Below are 27,909 nucleotides of genomic sequence, written 5' to 3' on the forward strand. Positions count from 1 at the left end.
ACTTTGACAATATTGAAGTCACCAGCATGTCATTTACATCCTTTTTGTTCTGACACAGAGGGGACTAAATTCAGGAAGGAATGCATACAGACGTTACCTGGCAAGAGGGGGCACAATTGGTAAGGATATGGCTCAATGCCAGAATTTAGTAGCAAAGAGAATCTCACTTTATTCCACTTCATTATTTTAGGGCCATCATATCAAAGCAAAAGTGTTTCAGGAGAAAGTGACTTACCTTTTCTGAGTTTCAGTCAAAATATTTGCATTAGTTTTCTAAAGTCAGAAATTCAATATTCAGCCAGTCCTCAAATTAGTCCTCTACTAAGTGGCCCAGAGTTAATTTGTCTGGCTAATTCCCTATTTGTATCTTTTAAAGTACACTATCTTGTGCCCTAATTATTTTTATATTACCATGTCTCTTTTTATGTATTACAGCATTATGTTCTTGGGCAAGAATAGTGTTTTTCTCTTCCAGTCCTGTCCATGTTGCTACAAAAGTTGGGTTTTAATCCTTTATGATGAAGAGATTATGCTGAGTGAAATAAGTCAAGCAGAGAGAGTCAATTATCATATGGTTTCACTTATTTGTGGAGCATAACAAATAGCATGGAGGACATGGGGAGTTAGAGAGGAGAAGGGACTTGGGGGAAATTGGAAGGGGAGGTGAACCACGAGAGACTATGGACTCTGAAAAACAATCTGAGGGGTTTGAAGTGGCGGGGGGTGGGAGGTTGGGGTACCAGGTGGTGGGTATTATAGAGGGCACAGCTTGCATGGAGCACTGGGTGTGCTGAAAAAATAATGAATACTGTTTTTCTGAAAATAAATATATTGAAAAAAAAAAGAATAGTGTTTTTCTTCTGATTTTGCAAACAGTATTGTAGGAAGCATTCGATTCTTAAAGCGATGGAAATTCAAACCTCAGAGGACAGATTAGAATTTTTAAAAATACCTTTGTATTCTACAAATCTTTTTTTAAATGAACAAAAGTATTAGATAGTCATTGATTTTTCTTTATTATGAGTAGTGAGGTTCACAATAATATATTACAGTCCAGAGAAATATATTCTTTGTCAAAGATAGTGAATTTGGAATATTTATAGACTTATATTACAATTTGTGGTATGGAGTATTCATGCACTATATTTTGTAGACCTTTTACTTTTAGATCTAGGGAGAAGGTAACATAAGGAAACAGAGCTATTCATTTTGTTAAAAGTCTCTTAACTATAGAAAACTAACTCAGGGTTTCTGGAGGGGAAGTGGGTGTGAGGGATGGTCTAAATCAGTGATGGGGAAGGAGGACTTGTGATGAACACTGGATATTATATCCAAGAGGTGAATCACTAAATTCTACTCCTGAAACCAATGCTACACTATATGTTAACCAATTTGAGTTTAAATAAAAATGTGGAAGGAAAAAAAATCTCTCAGTTATATGAGATGTCATTTATAATCTGAGGAGAACTAGTATAAATGAAGAAAAAACAGTTTTTTGAGAAAGGGAGAGAGAAAGGGGTTGGGAGGGTCAGAGGGAGAGGGAGAGAGAGAATCTTAAGCAGGCTCCACACCTAGCATGGAGCCCAATGCTGGGCTTAATCTCACAACCTTGAGATCATGACCTGAGCTGAAATCAAGAGTTAGACACTTAACCAACTGAGTCATCAAGGCACCCCCACATGAAGAAACTTTTTAATACAAATGTTAGAAAACTGTGTTTAAACCAAACTAAAATTTACAATTTTCTCATGGGAATTTGTACATTACCACAGGAAAGATAGTTTGTATATTTGTGTGTGTGTGTGTTTGTGTGTCTATGTCTGTTTCTATGTGTGGGTCTGTATGTATATTTTTATCTGAGAGACAAAGAGCATTGTGTCTTCTACACTTGGTATCCCTTGACATCTGAAGTAATGTTACATTTGCATTTGTATAAACAGAATGTTCAGATCTATGGACCACTCCTAAGGCACAAACAAGATTCTATTTTCTAGCAGCTGTAATTTTAATAATGTAATTTTGAGGTTATATTAAGTGAATAATTTGGTGGTTTATATAGTTCACTTTTTCCTTTGAATATGTTTTTAGTGTGTCTTCATTGCTTTTAAATATACATATAATTTAGGAACTTAAACTATTACTCAATAATAAGTGTATTATTTCTGTCCATCCATATTGGCCTGTGGATGTTCTCTTTTTAATAATGACAAAGCAAGGCCTTAAATTATATTTTAGATGCTCATTTCATGAACACTGTCACTGCTGCGTTACAAGTGTTAAAACAAAAATGTTAAATAATAAACTGCCATCAGGTGTTGGCTTTTGTTCCTTCATCAACTGAAAGCGAATTTTATGAATGATGCATCACTACACGACATACATTTACATTCAAATACCAGTTGTTAACGTTTTAAGTTAATGCCAGTGAATCTTTAAAAATCTCTGTGAATAATGAAGCTATTCATTGTGTTCAAGGATTTTGCCTTTTTCAATGATAGGATTTTTCTTCTCATTTGAAAGAGTATTTAATTGCATCGCTCATCCACTTTTAATATTTAATAATAATTTTATTAGCTGTGTAGAATGAGAAGGGCAAGATTTGCAATATCTACTGCTGGTCATCAATTTTTTCTTATCATGACTTAATGAATATTATAATTACAAGGAAAGACAGAAATATAAATTAGGTTGGTAGTTGGCTGGGACTTGCTAGTTTATTGCTTTTAGCTTGGGCAAAGCCCAGAGTAGACACAAGGAAAAAGAAACAAATATCTGGGGGTGCTTCAGAAGCCCTGGCACAAAATTTTTGTAACCTACTAATCATTGCTCGTTTTAAAAATGAACACAGACGGTTTGAATCAAGCTACAAACACTGTCAGTAACAATTCCTGCTGGTTCCACAGCAGTTGACAGAATCTTGATGACTTCCAAAACTTAGTCTTGGCAGGTGTATGTTTCTCTATTTAATCTCTATTAATGCCTTTTGAAACTTTTTTTTTAAAGATTTATTTATTTGTTTGTTTGTTTGTTTATTTGTCAGACAGAGATCACAAGCAGGAAGGCAGGCAGAGAGAGAGGAGGGGGCTGGCTCCCCGCTGAGCAGAGAGCCCAACGCGGGGCTCGATCCCACAACCTTGGGATCAAGACCTGAGCTGAAGGCAGAGGCCCTAACCCACTGAGCCACCTAGGTGCCCCCTTTCGAAAACTGTTATTATCTTTTTCTTAAACATGTTTACTGGTATTTACCTTCAGCTGAGACAAAAGCTGCATTATTTTGAGTGGGAAGACTTGGCATATCCATCATCATAGCAGGGCCTTTTACTGAACTAGCCCTCCCATCTTGGGTTTTCAGAATGCTTTTGAATACATTTCATTAGGTCTGTGGGATAGAAGTCAGGGGAAAAGTTCTTTACAGTCATCATGTGTTCAAAGCCTCTATGGATTAATGACCCAGGCCATGGGGAAAAAACAATTTTTATGTTAGTGATCTAGGTATAGATGTGTGTATCAGATGATTCCTAAGTTTTGAGTACCATTTGTTCAAAATGGAAACCGATCTTGTTGAATTTCCTGTTTTTAAACTCATTTTAAACAAATCATTTTTAACCCCCTCCAGCAATTGCTTCGAGAACGACAGCAGATGGCCAGCCGTCCCTTTGCTTCTGTTGATGTTGCACTGGAAGTAGGAGCCGAACAAGCAGAGTTTCTGCGAGGGCCATTAGAGGTAGGAACTGTGGTACCGAGAGGGGACCGCTGTGATTTGCATATTTATATTGCTTCTCTAATTTGCATCTACTTGTACAGCCAAATACAGTCTGATTATGTAGAGTTGACAAGATTCAGCTACATTTGTGATGCCACTTCCAAGGCACATAGTTTTAATAGTATGACATGAGCTGTAACAAAAGCCACTGGAGAGTCTATTAGTCTAGGCAAGAGCGACAGGCTGCTCACTGGCAGCCTGAAGCTGACAGGTAGGAGCTGAAGGAATTTAAGATACAGGTATGATGGAAGAAACAAAGCACCTCTATTTAGTCCTTGGAGTGCCCAATACCTTTTAGTTCACAATTCACATTTATCTTTATTAACAAAGTTGACTACAACAGGTGGGTAGAAATGAGTTGCATTTTAATCACATAGTTGCATTTTTGAATGTTGAAAATTATAGAATATTGTGAATATTTTCATTTGTGGTAATGGCTGTATTAGTATAATCTTTTTATTGCACATGCAGAAATAGAGTATAGTGAAGGAGAAATCATTATGTGCAAGTAAATGTTGTACTGGACTCCTGCAATAATGCCTGGAATGGTTTCTGAAAATAATAACACAGAGGAAAAATCCACAGATTGTGATTAACGACTAACCAAAGCATTTTGAGGCATAGTAATTTAGTTATATGCTTATTATTTTTTATTTCTATTTCACAGATGGTAAGACGTTTAAGTAGGAAGATTAAGAAACACTGTAGAATTGAAAATTGTTTTCCCTTTTTAAAAAATGTCCTTATATGACTAATTTCATGTTGCTATTTTCAAATCTTGCTTTTCTTCAAGGAAAGCAAGGAATATAAAAATAGACTTCTCCAAAAACCTAGGTACAAATAGAATTGATTCTGTCTCTAGCACTTTAGTTATTTGGGGAAAAAAAAAATTAAACAACTGAATTGGGCCTTGCAGATGCTACCCAAAGAGCCAGTTTCTAGAGGACATTTCTCTGTGAATTTTTGTGTACTTGATTTATTATTCTAGATCACAGATTGCCATGGAAGCTCACATCATTAGGAAATTAGTATGTATATTTTCCATTACTTGGGGAGAAGTTAGAAGACAGAAGATTAAATGGAAGTTACAGGAAGTACTCTGATTTCATGTTGGCCCTTTGCCTCACCTCACTTTAGTACAAAATATTTAACAAATAGGAAACCTGCACTGTTTGAATCCTACTTCTTTTTCTCCTCATCTGTTAAAAACATTGTCCAACACTGCAAAAACACAAGTCACAGGAGAGAAATGAATGTAAAGAATACAGACATAGTCCACAGAAGAAAGGGACCAATCAAAGAACTAGAAAACTCACAAACGTAAGGAGCAAATGTAATTCACGTACATATGTACCTCCATGGTGTGTTAGCTGCTGCTCACTAGTGCTCAAGAGTGTATCATTAGGTGTGTGTGTTCCTAATCTTTCCATTTCTTTGTTTTATTTCTTCCAGATTTTATTTCCTTATCATTGTCATTTTTAACATTAAATTTTATTATATAGAATTTAAAGATTTCTGCCTCTGCTTATAGTTTGTGTTTGCCTACTAGTCCTTTTATTCCTTTACTTCCAACTTCTCTGTATCCTTTTGTTTCCTACTTATCCCTTGTAGAGGTGACTATTCACTTTATCCTGCCATCATATAGTCCATCTTTTGATTAACTGCCTGAATCTATTTACATTGACAATAATTACTATACTCCCAAGGATTATTTTAGCTACTCCATTGTGTGTGCAGGTGTGTGTACATGTGTGTGTTGTTGTTGTTGTCACTACCCTTCTTTTTTGTTCTTTTTCCCTATTGCTCTTGGATAAATTGATGTCCTTCTAATAAACAGTGTTACATATTCTATTTCTCTGTTTCTGATGGTTACACATTATGTACCAAGATTCATAGTGATGGTTATTTTCCCTATCACCATCTAAGCTTATTAATACACATTTCACCCTGCCTGTCTCAAACAAAATTAATATTTTAATATGCTTTTAACTCCTTCTGTTTCTCCTACCCTATGTCAATACTGCTTGGAAATACTAATCCAGATATGGGTATACTTTTAAAATTTAAGTAACAGTGAATTATCTTTACCCTTCTTTTTCTTTATATCTAGGTGCTTACTCATGCATTTAATTTATTTTTCACTATAATAAATCCTCCAAGATAACTTTCAAAGAGAAATTTTATGTGGCATGCTCTTTGAGACCTCAAATGCCTATCAGTATGTTTATTTTGTCCTTACATGGAATAACAATTTAATTAGATATAAAATTCAATTTCAAAGTTCTCTTCTTCAGAACTTCAAAGGTATTAATTGCCCCTTTGTCTCAAGTCTGATGTCAGTTTGATTCTCTGTCCTTTGTAAATGATCTCCATTTCCTTTTTGCAAGCTTTCAGAATTTTCTTGTTTCTCAGTGTTTCTCAGTGTTCTTAAATTTCTCTCAGATATGTACCCATTATCTCATATTTGGCAGCCCTATAACTTTGTATTTTTCTGGATAATCTTTGGTTACTATTTCTTTTAATATTTCTTACCGTATTCTTTCTTGGATTTCCCATTAGATGCTCTTGATACTTCTTCTATCATCTGTATTTCTTTTTTTTTTTTTTAAGATTTTATTTATTTGACAGAGAACACAAGTAGGCAAAGAGACAGGCAGAGAGAGAGGGGGAAGCAGACTCCCTGCTGAGCGGAGAGCCTGATGCAGGGCTCGATCCCAGCACCCTGAGATCATGACCCGAGCTGAAGGCAGAGGCTTAACCCACTGAGTTACCCAGGTGCCCCTGTCATCTGTATTTCTTAACTTGTCTCTCATTATTTCTACTCTTTCGATTCTTTCTGGTGCCTCTGGGAACATTCCTCAATCTGCCATTCCAGTATACTGATTTTTCTTAGAGTGTATCCTTCTGTTATTTAACCTATTCACTGACTTCGTATCAACAATGATATATTTTGTTGTCAATAGCTGCAGTTGTTTTCATAACTGCTTGTGGATGCCTCATATTTCTAATATCCTCCCTCATCTTTCTGAAGCCATTCATATTTAATTAATTAATTTATTTATTTATTTTTTTTTTTTTAAAGATTTTATTTATTTATTAGTCAGAGAGAGAGGGGGAGAGAGCGAGCACAGGCAGACAGAGAGGCAGGCATAGGCAGAGGGAGAAGCAGGCTCCCTGCTGAGCAAGGAGCCCGATGTGGGACTCGATCCCAGGACGCTGGGATCATGACCTGAGCCGAAGGCAGCTGCTTAACCAACTGAGCCACCCAGGCGTCCCTCATATTTAATTTAAATACTGTTACGGCTTTCCCTTATATTCAACTTCCTCTGGTATAGATCATTCCATGTTTCTATTTTCATGGTGCTTACACTCTTCAGAGGTCTCCCTTCTTTTTTCTATGTACACATATTTTATTTCAGCTACTAAGATCCACTTAGGAAGAACGATAAAATCCTTGACTCTCAGTTGTACTCTTTTAAGCAATTAGTGGTTGGGAGAGGAACCTGCCTATGACATATAATCTAGCTTCAGTCACCACTGCTCATTTGTCATGGATGTCCCTTTCACTAGCAAGACTTTAAAGTACTTCCTTCCCAAGCATTATTCCCACTAGATGGTAGCCTCTCTCGGCTGCAGTTGGAGCGCCACAGTTGAGGTGGGGAGAAGTGAATGCTTAGGGGTTGTCCAGAGCTCCACATGTATGGGTCTGGGATTCTATACCCCAGGTAAGCTCTAAAGCTACTCTATCATTAGTTTGCAGTCTTGTGCTGACACTGGCTGTTTCTGCTGCTTTCTTGCCATGCAAAGGTGGAATAGGCATCACCTATCCAGACAGAGCGTGGACTCTGACCCTCTCCTAATGCAGGACACCATTTACTTCCTATAAGAGGCCTAACCACCTTCTATCTTTCCAACTGATACTTCAAGTTTCTGTATGAATTGTTGCATGTGTTCTGACAACCAGCAGAATTCTTATAACTTATATGTTATAACTATGTTTTGAACTCAGGGGAGGGGGACAAGTAACTCATTTTGTTTTATCATTTGTTGGCTACAGGACCATGTGTGTACTTTAAAGGGTAGCTCTATTCTCAAGTTTTTGAGGAACCTCCATGCTGTCTTAGAGTGGCTGCACCAGCTTGCATTTCCACCAACAGTGTAGGAGGGTTCCCCTTTCTCCGCATCCTCTGCCAACATCTGTCGTATCCTGATTTGTTAATTTTAGCTATTCTGACTGGTGTGAGGTGGTATCTCACTATGGTTTTGATTTGTATTTCCCTGATGCTGAGTGATGTGGAGCACTTTTTCATGTGTCTGTTAGCCATTTGGATGTCTTCTTTACAGAAATGTCTGTTCATGTCTTCTGCCCATTTCTCGATTGGATTATTTGTTCTTTGGGTGTTGAGTTTGATAAGGTCTTTATAGTTTTTTGATACTAGATCTTTATTTGATATGTCATTTGTAAATATCTTCTCCCATTCTGTCAGTTGTCTTTTGGTTTTGTTGACTGTTTCCTTTGCTGTGCAAAAAGCTTTTGATCTCGATGAAGTCCCAATAGTTCATTTTTGCCCTGGCTTCCCTTGCCTTTGGTTTTACGATGTTTCTAGGAAGAGGTTGCTGGGGCTGAGGTCAAAGAGATTGCTGCCTATGTTCTCCTATTGGATTTTGATGGATTCCAGTCTTACATTGAGGTCTTTCATCTATTTTGACTCTAGTTGGTCCGATTTCATTCATCTGCATATGACTGTCCAGTTTTCCCAACACCATTTGTTGAAGAGACTGTCTTTTTTTCCACTGGACATTCTTTCCTGCTTGTCGAAGATTAATTGACCATAGAGTTGAAGGTCCATTTCCAGGCTCTCTATTCGGTTCCATTGATCTATGGGTCTGTTTTTATAGCAGTACCATACTGTCTGGATGATGACAGCTGTATAATAGAGCTTGAAGTCTGGGATTGTGATGCTGCCAACTTTGATTTTCTTTTTTCAACATTCCTCTGGCTATTTGTGGTTGTTTCTGGTTCCGTATAAATTTTAGGATTATTTGTTCCATTTCTTTGCAACAAATTGATGGCATTTTAATAGGGATTGCTTTAAATGTGTATATTGCTTCAGGTAGCATAGATATTTTTTACAATATTTGTTCTTCCAATCCATGACCATGGAAAATTTTTCCATTTCTTTGTGTCTTCCTCCATTTCTCTCATGAGTACTTTATAGTTTTCTGAGTACATATTCTTTGCCTCTTTGGTTAGGTATTCCTAGGTATCTTGTGGTTTTGGGCGCAATTGTAAATGGAATTGACTCTTTAATTTCTCTTCTGTCTTGTTGTTGGTTTATAGAAATGCAACTAATTTCTTTGCATTGATTTTATATCCTGACACTTTACTGAATTCCTAAATGAGTTCTAGCAGTTTTGGAGTGGAATTTTTGGGGTTTTCCACATAAACTATCATAACATCTGCAAAGAGTGAGAGTTTGCCCCCTCCTTGCCAATTTGGATGGCTTTTATTTCTTTTTGTTGTGTAATTGCTGAGGCTAGGACTTCTAGTACTATGTTAAATAGCAGTGGTGATAGTTAGCATCCCTGCCATGTTCCTGACCTCAGGGAAAAAGCTCTCAGTTTTTCCCCATTGAGAATATTTGCTGTGGGTTTTTCATAGATGGCTTTTGTGATATTGAGGTATGTACCCTCTATCCCTACACTGTGAAGAGTTATGATCAAAAAAGGATGCTGTACTTTGTCAAATGCTTTTTCAGCATCTATTGAGAGTATCATATGGTTCTTGTCCTTTCTTTTATTAATTAACCCTGATTGATTTGTGGATGTTGAACCAACCTTGTAGCCCAGGAATAAATCCCACTTGGTCGTAGTGAATAATCCTCCTAAGGTACTGTTGGATCCTATTGGCTAGTATTTTGGTGAGAATTTTTGCATCTGTGTTCATCAGGGATATTGGTCTGTACTTCTCCTTTTGATGGGGTCTTTGTCTGGTTTTGGGATCAAGGTAATGCTGGCCTCTCAAGATGAGTTTGGAAGTTTTCCTTCCCTTTCTATTTTTGGCACAGTTTCAGGAGAATAAGTATTAATTCTTCTTTAAATGTTGGTAGAATTCCCCCGGGAAGCCATGTTTGTTGGGATATTTTTGATGACAGCTTCAATCTCCTTACTGGTTATGGGTCTGTTCAGGTTTTCTATTTCTTCCTGATTCAGTTTTGGTAGTTTATAAGTCTCTAGGAATGTGTCCATTTCTTCCAGATTTTCAAATTTCCTGGTGTATAGTTGCTCATAATATGTTGTTTATAATTGTTTTTGTTTCTCTGGAGTTGGTTGTGATCTCCCCTCCTTCATTCATGATTTTATTTATTTGGTTCCTTTCTCTTTCTTTTTGATAAGTCTGTCCAGGGGTTTATCAATCTTATTAATTTTTTCAAAGAACCAGCTCCCAATTTTTTGTTGATCTCTTCTAGTGTTCTTTTGGTTTCTATTTCATTGACTTCTGCTCTGATCTTTATGATTTCTCTTCTCCTGCTGGGTTTAGGCTTTCTTTTCTGTTCTTTCTCCAGCTCCTTTAGGTATAGGTATATTTGAGACCTTTCTTGTTTCTTGAGAAAAGCTTGTATTGCAATATACTTTACTCTCAGGACCTCCTCTGCTGTATCCCACAGATTTTGAACCATTGTGATTTCATTTTCATTTGTTTCCATGATTTTTTCAATTCTTCTTTAATTTCCCAGTTGACCCATTCATTCTTTAGTAGGTTGCTCTTTAGCCTCCATGTATTTGAGTTCTTTCCAACTTTCCTCTTGTCATTGAGTTCTAGTTTCAAAGCATTGTGGTCTGAAAATATGCAGGGTATGATCCCAGTCTTTTGGACTAATTGATATCTGATTTACGACCCAGGATATGATCTATTCTGGAGAAGGTTCCACGTGCACTAGAGAAGAATGTGTATTCTGTTACTTTGGGATGGAATATTCTGAATATATCTGTGATGTCCATCTGGTCCAGTATGTCACTGAAAGCCTTTATTTCCTTGTTGATCTTTTGTTTTGATGATATGTCCATTTCAGTGAGGGGAGTGTTAAATTCCCCTACTATTTGTATTATTGTCGATGTGTTTCTTTGATTTTGTTACTAATTGGTTTATATAACTGGCTGCTCCCATATTAGGGGCATAGATATTTAAAATTGTTAGATCTTCTTGTTGGACAGACCCTTTAAGTATGATATAGTATCCTTCCTCATCTCTTATTATAGTCTTTGGCTTAAAATCTAATTTATCTGTTATAAGGATTGCCACCCCAGCTATCTTTTGATGTCCATTAGCATGGTAAATTATTTTCCACCTCCTCACTTTAAATCTGAAGGTGTCTTTGGGTCTAAAATGAATTTCTTGCAGACATCATAACAATGTCTTGTCTTGTTTTTGTGGGGTTTTTTTTTAAAGATTTTATTTATTTATTTATTTGACAGACAGAGATCACAAGCAGAGAGGCAGGCAGAAAGAGAGAGGGACGCAGACTCCCCGCTGGGCAGAGAGCCCGACATGGGGCTCAATCCCAGGACCCTGAGATCATGACCTGAGCCGAAGGCAGTGGCTTAACCCACTGAGCCACCCAGGCACCCCTTGTGGGTTTTTTAAAAATTCATTTTGATACCCTATGTCTTTTGATTGGGGCATTTAGCCCACTTACATTCAAAGTAACTATTGAGAGATATGAATTTAGTGTCATTGTATTGCCTGTAAGGTGACTGATACTGTATATAGACTCTGTTCCTTTCTGGTCTGTTACTTTTAAGCTCTCTCTTTATATAGAGGACCTCTTTCAATATTTTCTGTAGGACTGGTTTGGTGTTTGCAAATTCTTTTAGTTTTTGTTTGTTCTGGAGGCTTTTTACCCCTCCTTCTATTTCCTGTGACAGCGTAGCTAGATATAATATTCTTGGCTGCATATTTTTCTTGTTTAGTGCTCTAAATATATCATGCCAGTCCTTTCTGGCCTGCCACGTCTCTGTGGATAGGTCTGCTGCCAATCTAATATTTCTACAATTGTATGTTACAGACATCTTGTCCCGAACTGCTATCAGGATTTTCTCTTTGTCGCTGAGAATTGTAAGTTTTACTAATAGAGGACAGGGTGTGGACCTATTTTTTTTATTTTGAGGGGGGTTCTCTGTGCTTCCTGGATTTTGATGGTTGTTCTCTTCACCAAATTGGGGAAATTCTCTGTTAAAATTTGCTCCAATATACCTTCTGCCTTCTCTCTCTTTCTTCTTCTGGGATCTCAATTATTCTAACATTGTTTCATCTTACGGTATCACTTATCTCTCGAATTCTCCCTTAGTGGTCCAGTAGTTGTTTATCTTCTTCTGCTCAGCTTCTTTATTCTCCATCATTTGGTCTTCTGTGTCACTAATTCTTCTGCCTCATTTATCCTAGCAGTAAGAGCCTCCATATTTGGTTGCACCTTATTAATAGCTTTTTTTATTTCAAATTGGTTAGATTTTAGCTTTTTTATTTCTCCAGGAAGGAATTTTATTTATCCAGAAAAGGATTCTCTAGTATCTTCCTTGCTTTTCTCGAGCCCAGCTAGCACCTTGATAATTGTCATTCTGAACTTTAGTTCTGACACATTACCAATGTCCATATTGATTAGGTCCCTAGCCATTGGTACTGCCTCTCGTTCCTTTTTCTTGAGGTGAGTTTTTCCACCTTATCATTTTATCCAGATAAGAATAGATGAATGAGAGAACAAAATATTAAAAGGGTAGCAACAGCCTCAGAAAAATATACGCTAACCAAATCAGAAGATACCTGAAATTTCTAGATTATGGTTGCTTTTCTGCTCCTATAATTGCTTCTCTTATTCTCTTCCATCCTGTTGATTTTGTAGATATTCAGAATGGTTTGATAACTATCTGGCTGAACTCCTGGGACCCAATGGTATTTAAGTCTCCTACTCTTCTGCCATCTTACTCCTCTGTCATTCCATCTTGTTCCTCCCCCCACTGAAAAATGCTTTTACTAATGTTTATGTACAAGTATCATTTCTTGGCCATGTAATTAAGAATAAAAATGCTGGGTCATATGGTAATTTTTTATTATTTATTGAAAAAAATTCTTTCCCCATTGAATGATCTTGGGACCTTTGTTGGAAATCAATTTACCATAGGTGTAGGGATTTATTTTTGTGGACACTCAATGATATTCCATTGTTTGATAGATCTATCATATGACAGTACCACATATCTTGATTATTATAGCTTTGTAGTAAGTTTTAGAATTCTAAATTATGAGTCTTTCATCTTTGTTCTCTTTGAAGATTTTTTTGGTTCTTTGAGGTCTCTGAATTTCCACATTAATTTTAGGGTAAGTTTGTCAATTGCTGCAATAAAGCCCACTAGTATTTTGATAGGACTTGTGTTGAATCTGTAGATCAATTTGGGGAAATATGTAATATTTTAACATTTACTTTATTAAGGTGGTAATTTCATTAATTGAGTACCTTCATGCTCCATGCCTAAAATCCTAAATCCCATAATAGGTTTCTTCTCTCTTGGTAGATAATTATGATTTCTGATATTTGAAATTCCCTATAGCTACATATGTCTAACCATGTTAAATAAATCCACAATATAGATTTAAAAAAATGCAAGCTGAAAACATTGTTGTTTAGTAGATTGTTTTAGAGCTTAAATTGTTTCTTTATTTCTTCCTGTAAAATTAAACATCAGATATAAATCTGAGCAGCTGCTAGTATCTTCCTTTAGAAAATAATAGCAGTAGAAGTCGAATGTTTAAAATTTTATTTTCTTTTTTCCTTTGCTAAGCATTTTGTGATAATTACTATTAAGTGGAAGTTATCTATCTGAAATGTATATATATACATATACATATATATGTGAAATTTGTTTTCCATTTTTACAGTACACTGGAAACTGGTCCAAATCTCTTTTTTTAAATATACATAACAGTACAATGTGGTTTATTGATTTGCTTACCTGGTGAATTCCAAAACTTAGGCTCTGAAATTTCATTAGGGATTTTATTTAAACCTAAAAATCAAAGTAATTTTAAAGTTTCTCTGTTGGGTTTTTCTTAAAATTCAGTGTTTAACTTCAATACAAAGCCATAGGTTAGCTGGCTATTACTGTTCTGTAAATATTTTTTGAGTGTTCATAATGTAGTAAGTTAAGAAATGGATTTCTTTTAAATTAAATTTGACTCACGTGCCACTGAGTTCCACATCTGTACAGTCAGGAGAAAATGTAAGGTGCAATATGGAAAAATTACTTCTGATACATCTATGGGTAACTGTGTGCTACTATACACCAAATGGCCTATTCAATGAAGTAGATGTTTTCCTGAAAATTTTTACATATATATTAATTACATTTTTTAACAAGTGAGAAGTGCTGAATCTTTATAGGATCTTTGTGTAAAGCCCTAGGTGTAAAACCATTTGTGACTGAGAAAACATACATCTAGTGTGAATAATCACACTCTAAATTATCTATAGCAAATACAAATCATTATATTTTATTATAGTGACAAATTAAAATACATTATTAAAATTTAATAAATGTACTTAGAATGTAAATTTATATACAAACTCAATGTATTAGTTGGTTTCAAACTTATATTAAAAAGAGGATTATTTTTACAGTAATAATGTGGCCTATAGTATATGTGTGTCATTTTTCTTCTAGCCAGCCATAACATGAAAATTTATGGTAATTGTTCAGCTGATTTTTTATGGAACACTTCCTATGTGTTGGGCACTGTTCTGAGTACTTGAGAAACAATCAGAGAATAAAACAAAGAACTCTCTCCTCATGTTTATGTTATAGCAGGGGAGAGGAAATTATTTAATATGTTAAGAGGTGGTAAGTACAATGGAAAAGGAAAAATAAAGCAAGATAAAGGTTTTTAGAATGCTTTGTGGAAGTGGAGGAGAGTGTGAAGTATTGAGTAGGGTGGCAGTCAGGGTGACCTCATTTAGAAGATGAGATTTGAGGTAAAGGAGGTAAGCAGGCAGAAGATTTCCAGGGAAAAAGTGTTCCAGGCTAAGGGAATAGCTGGAGCAGAAGCCCTAAGGTGGGGCATTCCTGTCAAGTTCAGGGAACAGCAAGCATGGGCTTGGAGTAGGCAGATGATAATAAGGCCTCATAGACCTTTGTAAAGACTTTGACATTCAATTCTGAGTGGTGAGAAGACCCAATTATAGGATTTTATGAGAGGACGGACATAATTCGATGGTTTTTAAAGGATCACTCTGCCTTTAGGGTTGAGAGTAGTCTGAAGAGAAATGTCTTCATATAGTTATCTGAGAAACAGACACCATGAAGAAGAATTTGTTCATCTGGGATTGAGGAATGTACTGATAGCAAAGTAGAGCCATAAAAATGGAACTGGAAGACCACCATACCACCAAAACTTAATCTCCTTGGGAATCACACATCAGACTATGGACTCCTGAGGCAGTAGGGCCAGAGTATTTACCCCCAGCTCCTTTCCGTTAGAAGTCAGAGAAGTCAGAGAAAGCCCTCAGGCAAAGAAATGCAGGCTCCAGCACTGGCAGTGAGCAAGAAAACTGACATGGTAACTGAGGGGTAGTGGAAATCAACTAACACTCCCTGCTACTGGGAGAGAACAGAAGAAGAAAGACTTGTTAACAGGTTACTGTAGGAATCCAGGCCACAGATAATGGTGGCAAGACCGACTAAAGTGATGGAAAGTGATCACATTCTGGACAACATTTTTAAGGTTCCTATGAGTATAAGATTTTCATTTTGAAAGTTTCTCCAATGACATTATGTTTGTAAAGTCTAAATAGAAAGATAAGAAAATGATTTTCAGTTCCTCTTCAAGATGGAAATATAGAAAGATCCTGAACTTATCTCCTCCCACAGACACACTGAATCTACAGTTATATATGGAACAACTTCCTTAAAAAAAAAAACCCTAGAAACTGGTGGAGCAACCCCTTCACATTAAGTAAATGAGAGGGATACTGCATTGAAACAGGTAGGAAAAAGTGAGGCATTATCTTGCCATAAACCTCACCCAGCACAGCAACTCACACTCAGGGAAGGAACTCATAACCCAGAGCTTCTCCCTAAGGAGTAAAGAGTTTGTACTACACATCAGCATTCCAACTTCTAAGACTGTCACCTGGGAGATCAGCCCTGAAAACACCTGACTTTGAAGACCAATGTGACTGTGCCTGAGGGGCAGGCTTCTGGTTTGACATACTTTAAAAGGGGCCACAGAGGTATTCTCAGGTAGTGTTGGCTGGTGGACACAATGTTTGTGCCCTCCTTTTTCTTTGCCCCAGCTTGCTGGTATCTTCTGGGATAGTGTTTATACGCTTGTCTGGTGCCCTGATTTTTGCAGCTGCTGCCAAAGAACACCTCTTCATTGCTGGCTCTCATAACTAGCAGGGCTTGTGCTCAGGTCCCACAGGACTATAACCAAAGGAGAAAGACTTCTTGACTAGCTATAGCACCCCGAGCGCACAGAAAGAGGCAACAAATTCAGGAGCTCAATCTTTCTATGAAAGAGGCCTATTAGTCTTAGCTAATCATAGCTGCAGGCTGAGAGCCAAGCTTCTCATTAAATAAACTTCTAAAGGCTGACTATAAATCATACGTATGATAAGGGGTTAATATTCTATATATATGTGTGTGTGTGTGTGTATATATATATATATATATATATATATAAAGAACTCATACAACTCAACAACAACAACAAAAAATCAGATTAAAAAAGGGACTGATGGGGTATCTGGGTGGCTCAGTTGGTTAAGCGACTGCCTTCAGCTCAGGTCATGATCCCAGAGTCCCAGGATCGAGTCCCACGTCAGGCTACCAGCTCTGCAAGGGGTCTGCTTCTCCTTCTGACCTTCTTCCCTCTCATACTCACTCTCTCTCTCTCTCAAATAAATAAATAAATACAATCTTTAAAAAAAATGGGCAGAGGATCTGAATAGGCATTTCTAGAGGTGACACACTGTTGACCAATAGGTATATGAAAGTGGTGCATAAACAATGAATTATGGATCACTGAAAAACATTTTTAATTAAAAAAAAAAAGAAAAGATGCTCAGTTATCAGAAAGGCAAGAAATAATAAGTGTTGTCAAGGATATGGAGAAACAGGAACTCTTATGCACTCAGGAATGTAAATTGCCACTATGGAAAACTGCATGGAATTTCCTTAAAAAAATAAACCTAGAACTACAATATGATCCAATAATTCTACCTCTGGATATTTATCTAAAGAAAATGAAAACACTAATTTTTCAAAAGATATCTGCATTCCCATATTTATTGCAGAAATAGCCAAGATATGGAAAGTGTCCATGGATAGATGAACAAAGAAGATGTGACATATATATTGATATATGTGTGTATATTTATACATATATATATACACACATATGCACTATATATATATATATATATCCCATATGTACATATATACTCCATATTTATAAACTCTTCAGCTATAAAAAATGAAATCTTGCCATTTGCAACACTATGGATGGACCTTGAGGACATTATGGTAAATGAAATAAGTCAAATGGAGAAAGACAAATACCCTATGATCTCACTTACATGTGGAATCAAAACAAAAAAAAAAAGAAAAAAGAAAAAATGAGTTTATAGACACAGAGAAAAGATTGATGATTGCCAGAGGCAAGGGTGGGGGGCTGTGCAAAAAGCAAAGAGAATCAAAGGTACAAACTTCTAGTTATAAAATAAATAATCATGGGGATATAGCATACAGTATGGTGATTATAGTTAATAATACTGCATTCTATGTTTGGAAGTTGCAGGAAAAAATCTTTGAAGTTCTCATCACAAGAAAAAACCCTATATGTATGGTGACAGATGTTAACTAGACTTATTGGGATAATCATTTTGCAATATATACAAATATCGAATCATGTTGGCTCATTATGTTGTACACTTGAAACTAATATAGTACTGTTTGTCAATTATACCTCAAAAAATTCAGAAAAATAAAATCATTTTCTCTTTTTAAATGGCACTATAATAGTTCTAGAGCTTCTGATGCTGTCGTATTTATTCATTGAGATACATAATAGGTGCATTCTGTCTCATTGTAATTTCTCAAACAACCAAATATGTGCTTTTCTTTAGTAACTGATAGAAACCTTAAGAAATGGAGGCAGAAATACCTATTGCCCCTTAACTGACTGACTGGGTTTGTTAGGTCTGGGGTCACAATCACAGCCTACAACTGGATCACAAACAAGTGAATGTATAGTCTTTTCGCTGAAATGATGATGATGTTAAAAAGCTACACTCCCAGGTGCCTGGGTGGCTCACTTGATTAAGCGACCGCCCTCGGCTCAGGTCATGATCCTGGAATCACCGGATTGAGTCCCGCATCGGGCTCCCTGCTTGGCAGCAAGTCTGCTTCTCCCTCTGACCCTCCCCCTTTTCATGCTCTCTCTCTCTCTCTCTTAAACAAAATATTTTAAAAGAAAAAAGATACATTCAATATTCGTGGTGGGTTTTTTTGTTTTTCATTTTGTTTTGTTTTTGGGGTTTTTTTGCTGGGAGTATAAACTTGTATGAGTCCCTAAATTTAATTGATGGTTTTTGTTGGGATATTATTCTTTGTTTCTATTTTTATTTCTAATAATTATTTAGCAAATTATTTTTACCGTTACTTTTAGCACTGAAAAACAAAACCACTTACTGGCCAACAATAAAGGATTTGTTAATTTATTTTATGTTACACAATAGTATATACATTGTGATCTAATTTTGATAAACATGGAAAAGGTAAGTTTTTAATTAGTAGTTCTGTCTAGATGCGTGGTATATATGGGCTGTTCTTCTTGTATAGTTGTACTCCTTTCTGGGATGCCAAGAACTGCTTTTTTTAACAAAGAATTAATAAAAGTATAAAATATGAGCTATTTTTTCCCCAATTTTTAGACTCCTATATTTTAGACTCCACATATATTCTGGTTTGAAATTTTGCCAGTTATTTAAAATGAATATCTCTAGTTATCATTTCTATTTTAGGGGGTAAAACCCCTTATTTATATTATACATACTCTGGGCTGCTCTGTTACCTCTTAACCCACTACAATTAATTTGTTTACATTTCAATTTTTGATAATGGAAAGGACAATTGAGATATATTCTACAAGATTTGCACTTAGTTGTGCATCAAGCATGTATTAAGAGATAGCTTTCCAGACAGTAGAAAGGAGGATTCACATGCCAAGGTAAGGAGCCTGAAATTGATCTTCCTAGGTCATGAGAACAACTGAAATATTTGTACTGAGTTTAAGGTCGTGTTTTTCAACATTCATTTACATACACTATCTCAACCTCACTTGAGCTTTATATTAATCTTAGAAAAAAGGCATTTCTTTGTCTTTTACCACTGAGCAAACTGAGGCTCTGTGAACTTAAGACCTTTGTTCAAGCTCACAAATTCATTCACCTGTAGAGCAAGGACTGGGGTCTGAATCTCAGATTGGCTCAGAAATTTCTCTTACACCAGTCTTTTTTTTTTAATATATTTTTATTTATTTATTTGACAGACAGAGATCACTAGTAGGCAGAGAGGCAAGCAGGGGTAGGGGGAAAGCTGGCTCCCTGCTGAGCAGAGAGCACAATGTGGGGCTTGATGAGGGGCTCAATCCCAGGACCCTGGGATCATGACCCAAGCTGAAGGCAGAGGCTTTAACCCACTGAGCCACCCAGGCGCCCCTCTCTTACACCATTCTTTAAACACACTGATTTTAGTTTAAATTGAGAATACATCTTAGACACCACTGTCTTGGTGGAATATTTTCTTGTAAAGCTGTCTGTGAACATGGAGTTAATTGAAATATTATGTAGTGTTCTTTGATTCCAGGTGCTCAAATAGACACAAATTGTTGAGACTGTTCAGCCTAATATATATACTGTGTAGAAACGCCTTGCCCAAGTTGACAGGCACATTGTCCAGGCCAGACAAAATGAGCTTGGTGGCTTCCCTGCAGGAGTGGTCTGAGCGGCTGGGCACAGCCATGGCCCCCAGCACTTCCTTCCTGTCTGCCATCTTCACGGACCACAGTTTCCTGCGGTTAGTGTCAGTGGCTTATTTACTCTTCCCTGGGTTTCTAATTTTTCAGAGTGTTATAGCCATCTTGTGATATGTGAATTTTAATTATTTTATTAACACTTACCATTAATTTTTAATTATGTAAGTAATAAATCCTTACTGTAGAAAAATAGTACAGAAATAATCAAAGTTAAAATTAAAATCTTCCACAATCCCACCACCCACAAATATTCAATGCCAGAACTTTTATCTCCTTCCAGTAACATTTTCCTTTGCACATGCATTTTTACAAAATTGAAAGTATATTCTATATTTGATTTTACATTCTGTTTTTCTCACTTAGTGTTAAGAAGAACATTTTCTTTTACTTCTAGGTTTGATTTTAAAATGTCATGTTAATTATTTTATAGTGTAACATAATTTATTTCCTTATTTTATTTTCAATTAGCTTGATTCCAATTTCACACTATTATAAATAAGAATATAATTAATTTTTGTATATAACTTCTGATCTTAATCTATAAAAGAGAAACTATTAGATAAAAAATTATAACCTTTGGTGAACCTTGAGATATATTGCTTACTTTCCCAAATGCTCCTATTCATACTACCTTTAGTAAAACGTAAGAATTCCAGTTTTCCAGGAGCCTTGTAAAAAATTATTTTTTAAAAAGTTTTATTTATTTATTTGAGAAGTGGAGGGAGTACAGAGGGAGAGGAAGAGCGAGAGATTGAATGGGGCCAACATGAAGCTCAATCTCACCATCCTGAGATCATGACCTGAGCCAAAACCAGGAGTCCGACTCTTAACTGACTGAGCCACCCAGGTGCCCCTCAAAAATGATTTTAAAAGCATTGTAAAAAAAAAGTCTTGTTAATTTTATACGTGAAATGTTGTTTTTTCTTAATCAGATTTCTCATTACTTGTGAAACTGAAAATTTTCATATTGTCTTTGACCATTGTGTTTCTCCTCATTCATTTCAATGGCCAGTATTCCCTTGTTTTCCTTTATTTTAATAGCATTTATCATTAGTAATCTGGCTACACAAGATATTCTATATCAATTAGAGAAAATTTGAAAATGTTAGAATAACTTTCGTTTTTTTCTTCATTTTTGTTTTGGAACATTGTTTGCTTCTTATTTAGAAATCAAATATATAAAATGAATATTTTCTGTTATAAATACTTTCCTCTTGGATATGGCTATTAAATTTTTATATTTTTTTCTTTTTTTTCTATTATTCAGACTGTCTTAGTAATATTTTCAGATATCACCCTTGTTTTCTGTTTATCCTGAATTTTCTATTATTTCCCCCTCTTTGCTGGCCTTCTTCTGAATTGAAGATTTTTTTTTAAATCAGTATTTCACAACTTTTTTCTCAAATTTCCTCAACTTTTTTCTTAACTAATTTGTATGTTTTACACTCTCGCTCTTTAGTAATTACTCTTAAAATTTTAACAGTCATAGTTTAAGTCTGAAATTAGTAAACATTTCTATTTCTTTGCAGACAGAATTTTTAACAATGTAAAACAATTTAAATCTTATAGGACATAGTTCTCTTTTTTATAGCTGAGTTGTGTCACTAGTTGAATTAAACATTATTATTGCTGCTGTTGCTTTACATTACCAATATGTGTTTGTCTTTTTTTAAGATTTTATTTATTTATTTGAGAGAGAGACAGAGAGAGCACAAGTGGGGGAAGGGGCAAAGAGAGAGGGAGAAGCAGACTCCCTGCTAAGCCAATGTGGACTTGATACCAGGACCCTAGGATGATGACCTGAGCCAAAAGCAGATGCTTAACCCACTGAGCCATCCAGGAACCCCAATCAATATGTTTAAATTTACTTACATATTTACTATTTCTTTGCTCACTGTTTTTCTTTGCATTCAGAGTTTTCTTCTGCAATGTTTCCTTTGTCCCATGACTTATCCTAAGAAATTCCCTTACCATGTTGTCTTTTGATGATAAACTCGTTTAGCTTGTTACTTACAACTCCCCTTTTCAGTTTTACCAGTGACATGGAGCATCCTTTCATTTGCTTATGATACAAGAAATAAAGAAAAATATCCCTCATCAAGCATCTAGTTATTTTCCAATGGGAGGGACATACTTGCACATTTTGTTTGTTTAAAAATTGTTCTCACATTTGCCTTCCATGTCACACCTGAGAAATCTTCTAACAGAGTAACTGCTGTTCCTTTGCAGCTAATCTGGCTTTCTTTCTAATGGCTTCTGTCTCTGGTATTCTGCAGTTTTACTATGAGTTTTCCAAGCATGAATTTATTTGAAATTATGTCGCTTATTTTGTGCTTCTATGTCTAAGGATAAAAATTAGCATTTATTATCCCTTTTAATGTTCTCACACCCTATTTTCTCTGTTTTCCTTCTGAAATTCTGACTATATGCATAATGAACCTTCTCATCCTATCTTCAAAATCTCTTAACCTCTTAGGAGTATTTTCCATCATCTTCTCTCTCTGTGTTTCTTCTGACTTATTTCCTCAGAGCCTTATTCCAATTCACTAATTTTTTTTGTTGAATTGTATATAATCTGATTTATACCCTATTCACTGAATAACTTTCAACACTTCTTTTTTTTTTCATTTTTGAAAGTTCTGTTTTGTTCTTTTTCAAATCTGCTTAGCAGTTTTTGAAAGTCTTCTCCCTTGCTGGTTTTTATTACCTCATGTCATTCCAAACATAACCATTTTAATTTTATATTTGATTATTCCAAACTCTGAAATCCTTGGAAATCTAAATCCATTGCTTATTTCTGTTGGCTCTCATTTGTTGTGGCATATTTCCTTGTGTATTTGGTGAGCTTTGTGAGCTACTATTTATTTGATCTTAGTCTATTGTTTTCTACTGACCTAAATAAAGAATGCTCTCCTCCAAAGAGGATTTTTCTGCCAGAAACCAAGGGCCTGCCATTATTTCTTAACCACTTCTTCGAGGGTCCCTGGCATAGGGCAAGAATCTCAAGCTCAGCTTTCTTATCTTTTGGGTTACTTGTATTGGTTTTTGTCCTCTGGGCTGTTCTGCTTTTTGTTTTCTACTCCCCTCTCCAGTTTTAGCTGGTTGCCTTGGAAAATTCCTTACCACCTGCAGTGTTAGCAGTGCATTAAAATGCATTAAGAATTTGGTGTTTTAAACTGGGAGGACCCTTCTGACAATTGTGGTTTGTCTTCCATTGAAGCTCTGTTTTACTGGGGAGAGAGTCTTTTGGACTGCTGTTTCTCTCCCTGGCATCGGCTTGCTAGTTTCATCAACGCCATTTCTAAAATCCAGTTCTGACAACCTCTGATGGGGAAAGGTCTCACTACTTGTTTGTGGACTGGCATATAGAAGCAGTCAAGCCCCCAATTTCCAATTGACCTTCTTGTACTTCCTAAGGCTCAGGAAGAGGGAGGACTCCCAATACCAACTCTGATTTTCTTAGCCTCCTGGGGGCCAAACATTCCAAGGATGTTCTTTTAGGGACTATATTGACTTTCCTCTTGGTGTTTATAGATCTTTCCAGACAAGCCTCTGTAAAATTCTTGCCTTGATGCTAGTTTCTATGAACTTATCCAGTCCAAAGAGGGCAACATTAGGCCAAGTTCCCTCAGCCAGAACTTACACAGGACATAAGCCCTGCACATAGCTAGCCATAGGCCTCAGGAGAGATTTGCCTTAAAGAGGGAGATGATTTTCAGTTGGTAGTAGAGTGAAGCAAACTGTTAAGGTCACATCTTTTCATATTCCCCATAATAAATGCTTTAGAGGATAAAGAATTTCTTATTTTAAGAAAAATATTTAGAGTGAATAGGAGATTTTTATAGGTACACTTTTGGTCTTGAAGTATGGAAGGATCTGGATTCCTAGTTGCATATTCAAGTTTTCTTTATCTTTATTTTAAAGTTATAAAGGAACTTTCATCACCAAAACCACCTGACTAGACAACGTTTTCTAAAAAATTTTAGGAATATAAGATTTGGAATTATAACAGCATAGCATAAACTTTGTGAATGAATGAAGCATCAATTGAGAATTAAAGGTGATTCTTCAGAATTAGCATGATATGAATAGAACCTGGCAACATGGTATGAATATATACTTAACTTATTGGAATCTCTGTGGTCCTAAATTAATGTAATCAGACATCATAATACATTTAGGGATGAAAAAATCCATTTTTTTCCAGTTTTTGGTAAATAGCTTATTAATGTCATAGGTAAACTACATATAAGTAAAATACTGCTAGCATATTTCATACAGAATTCAGTGATTTCAAAGCTGTGTATACATTTATATTTCTTATATACTTTCAAAATACAATTTTTTTAAAAAGTTTTCATCAACATGTTAAAACCTTATGGTTGTCTTACCTCAATCATTTAAAATGAATGTAAACTATGATGAAGAAGAATATAAAGGTAAAAATGAACAACAACAGAAAGATAAACCCATTTTCACTTCTCAGTGGCTGAAATGATAAACAGAAAAATTGGCAAATGCAAAGTCTTATAACCCTGAGCACCCATATTCATATGGGCTATCATTCAGCAGAACATTACATTACTTAAGGGTATGGTCATATCACAGTTGAAGCTATGCTAGCATAAATTACTTATATAGCAATCTTATAAGTAAGAAGTGGCTATGTAAAGTGAGGCTATAATATAATTTATTGGAAGGTTATAAGTGCAGTTTAGCAATTCTTGGGGGCAGTGTTCCAGCTCTGAGTAAAAAAAAAAAAAAAAAAATTAATTTCCAACACTATCCCATCCTTCACCTACTCTCAGATAGAACAAGTAATATATGGGACCCATAAAAAAAAATAAACAAAAATAAAAATCTATGCTCATCAGATTGGGCAGATCACACATACTGCGACCAAGAACATTCCACAATCTGTGAAACACAGTAGGGTGTTTCTGAGTACTTTCAAACACTTTTAATATTCATTTTTATATGTATGTTGAACCATTAATATTTGATACATTAACATAAAACTAATATTAATTTCTTATTACTGGTTGCTCATAATAACAACAAAAAAAAACTTATTATAGTATTTTTTTCTCCTTATTCTAACTCTTTAGATTGCTTTGAAGCACTTTTTGTGTGTCTGGTAGTCTGCAATAGTTATTTTCTGATTACTGTTAAATATTTTATTAGGATGTAGATCTCTATGACAGTTGCTATTGCATTAAATTTATGTTTCTGTTTAATATATTTTTTTCTTACATTTTATGTGAAATCAGTTACGAATTTAACCTTTATTTCTTCTTCCTTTCCACTGATAGATAATCTGAATGAGGTTTATATCCTCAAGGGAATAACTGACTGTAGGAATTCTATGAAATGCTGTTAAATCATATGGAAATCTTACAAAGTAAAATCTCAGATATTAGAATTGTAGTGCTAGATATTTTATATGTAGACTCAAAGAAACTAATAATGTTATACTTTGGCTAAGTAAATATTTTCACATTTTGCTTTCTTAGAAAGTAAAACAGCAACTACATAAAAATTTAGGGTATTAAATCTGAAAATTTATCTACTATCTTAATATACATTTTCCTTTTACACAGGGTCATGATTCTATGCTATTCATACAAAAAGCTTTTGTTCATATTTATACCTTATAATTTTGCTCATGTTTATTATTAGCCCCTCTTAATTTTTGGTTCATGAAGAAACACTCAATGTTAACCATTCACAGCATATAAAAATAGGGCAGACTAAATGTCATATAGGTAAAGTGTATGTGTAATTTTTCATAAAGAAAAAGTCATTATTCTTAATGCATTTCTCATCTCTAGGACATCTTAGGAAACAAAAGCAAAATTAACCTAATTTCATTTTTCCATATTTCATAATGGAAAATCTATCTTAAAAACAAAATGTCTATACTATGAAAAATTGGTTCAATAAATGTTTACCAGATTTACTATGTGCAAAGCAGTTGAGAAGAGGAAAGACATTGTCTCTTTCTTCCAGAAACTTACAAACTATGAGGAAAGATACGCCATGTGAAAATACCTCTAATAAAAAATACAGTGTGATTAATGCTAAAAGAAAAACATACACAAAGAAGAGGGGGAAAAAGAATTGAAAAACTCAGGATCATGATGAATGTTTCATGAGATTATAACAGGAGATGTTTCCATTTAAAAGTGGATAAATGTCAAGACAAAGCTAGGAGTAGGGTTGAGATGGGAAGAGTGAAGAGACATCCAAGCTGAAGGAGCAATTTGAGCAAAAGACAGAGACAGTGAAGAGTGGTGTGTATGTGAAACAGTAAGAAGGCAGGACTGGCGAGCGGAGGGAGGAATTGTGGAAATTAAACTAGAAGATATAGATTATATTATGAAAGTCGATTTTAATGAGATGATAAGGATCACATAAAAAAATTTTTAAGCAGAAGTTTATGATTGATTTTAGACAAATGATACTAGCAGCATTTTGTAGCATCCGTTGTTTCGAGGAACAATTGGGAAAGAGAAACATAGGCAAGTTAAGTCCTGAACTGGTGACTGTCAAAAAGTAAGGAAGTAAATATATTGAAACTGCAAAGAAGCAGAATTTATAGAACTAAATAATGGATTGAATATGGAGATGTGACTGGGGCAAAGAGGAGGGTCAGAATGCTAGGAATTCTTTACACATACCTGAAGTCATGGGATTGAGAAGGGAAAGGAGAATCAAAGACAGAATGTAGGAAAATTGCTATAATTAAAATGTTGGAGGCACATTGAATGAAAGAAAGTATCAAAACAGGCTGAGAAATAAGCAAATTGAGAAGTGTAGGACCATTAGAATTAAGAAAAGTAAGGTAGCCAAAAAGGATGAAGTGGCAAAAGATGCTATGCATTTCATAAGCAATCAAGGAAGAGGGGAAGTGAGGAAGGGACGTGGAATCTGGTAATTATGCAGTCATCAGTGACTATTGAGGAAGTCAATTGAATGACAGAAACCAGACCAAAAAAAAAAGGCTGCGTTGAAAATGAGAAGGTGGATGCAACAAGACTAGACTAGACTACCATTTTGAAACCAATAATGTCAAAAGGAAGGAGAGAATTAAGTTGGTAATTTGAGAAATTGGCAGATCCAAGAGAAAGTTCCTCTGGGAGAAGAAATATTGAAGGGGAAAAAAATTCACACTAGAATATATAATAGATGAAAATAAAGAGAAGATCAAGAAAACAAGTAAGGGGATTAATTTTGGGAAGACAAGAAAGGATAAGAAAATGGTGAGAAAAGATTCAAGAGAATTTGAGCAGTTTCACCTGATAAAAGTTTAACTTTGATGATGATCTTTCATGTCTGTGGCAACATTAGAAGGAAGGTCACCTGCAGAGAAAAAGCTATGGGTATAAGTTTGAGGCCTAAGAATTATAAAAGAGACATAGAACATTTGTGGGAGAGACTTGATAACAAACAGATTAAAGACAGAAAACTGAAAATTACCAAGATTTCTCCTTCTACTCTATTCTTCATTTTCTATCATTGAGCAGTGTCAGTTGTACAGCCAAAATACTTTTTTTCTAATTTAATTTTATTTTTTTCAGTGTTCCAAGATTCATTGTTTATACACCACACCCAGGGCTCCTTGTAATACGTGCCCTCCTTAGTACCCATCACCAGGCTCACCTAACCCCCTACTCCCCCTCCACTCCAAACCCTCAGCTTGTTTTTCAGAGTCCACAGTTTCTCATGGTACATCTCCCCCTCCAATTTCTCCCAGTTCACTTTTCCTTTCCTTCTAATGTCCTCCATGTTATTCCTTATGCTCCACAAGTAAGTGAAACCGTATGATAATTGACTCTGTCTGCTTGACTTACTTCACTCAGCATAATCTCCTCCAGACCCATCCATATTGATACAAAAGTTGGGTATTCATCCTTTCTGATGGAGGCATAATACTTCATTGTATATATGGACCATATCTTCTTTATCCATTTGTTCTGTTGAAGGGCATCTTGGCTCTTTCTGCAGTTTGGCGATTATGGCCACAAAATATCTTTTAAATCCATTACTTCATCCCATACTG

General features: G+C 35.5%; 1 protein-coding gene across 1 annotated transcript in view; it reads left to right on the plus strand.

Moving 5' to 3' along the window:
* ATRNL1 (attractin like 1) overlaps window positions 1-27,909 on the plus strand; it is an 810,828-nt gene that overhangs the window by 562,679 nt on the left and 220,240 nt on the right. Inside the window, exon 27 of the mRNA XM_044240595.1 lies at window positions 3,617-3,724. Within this exon, the coding sequence (XP_044096530.1) occupies window positions 3,617-3,724 (108 nt within the window). The remainder of the gene's footprint in view (window positions 1-3,616; window positions 3,725-27,909) is intronic.

Source organism: Neovison vison, chromosome 2 (genome assembly GCF_020171115.1).
Source record: "Neovison vison isolate M4711 chromosome 2, ASM_NN_V1, whole genome shotgun sequence".
Classification (NCBI taxonomy): Eukaryota; Metazoa; Chordata; class Mammalia; order Carnivora; family Mustelidae; genus Neogale; species Neogale vison.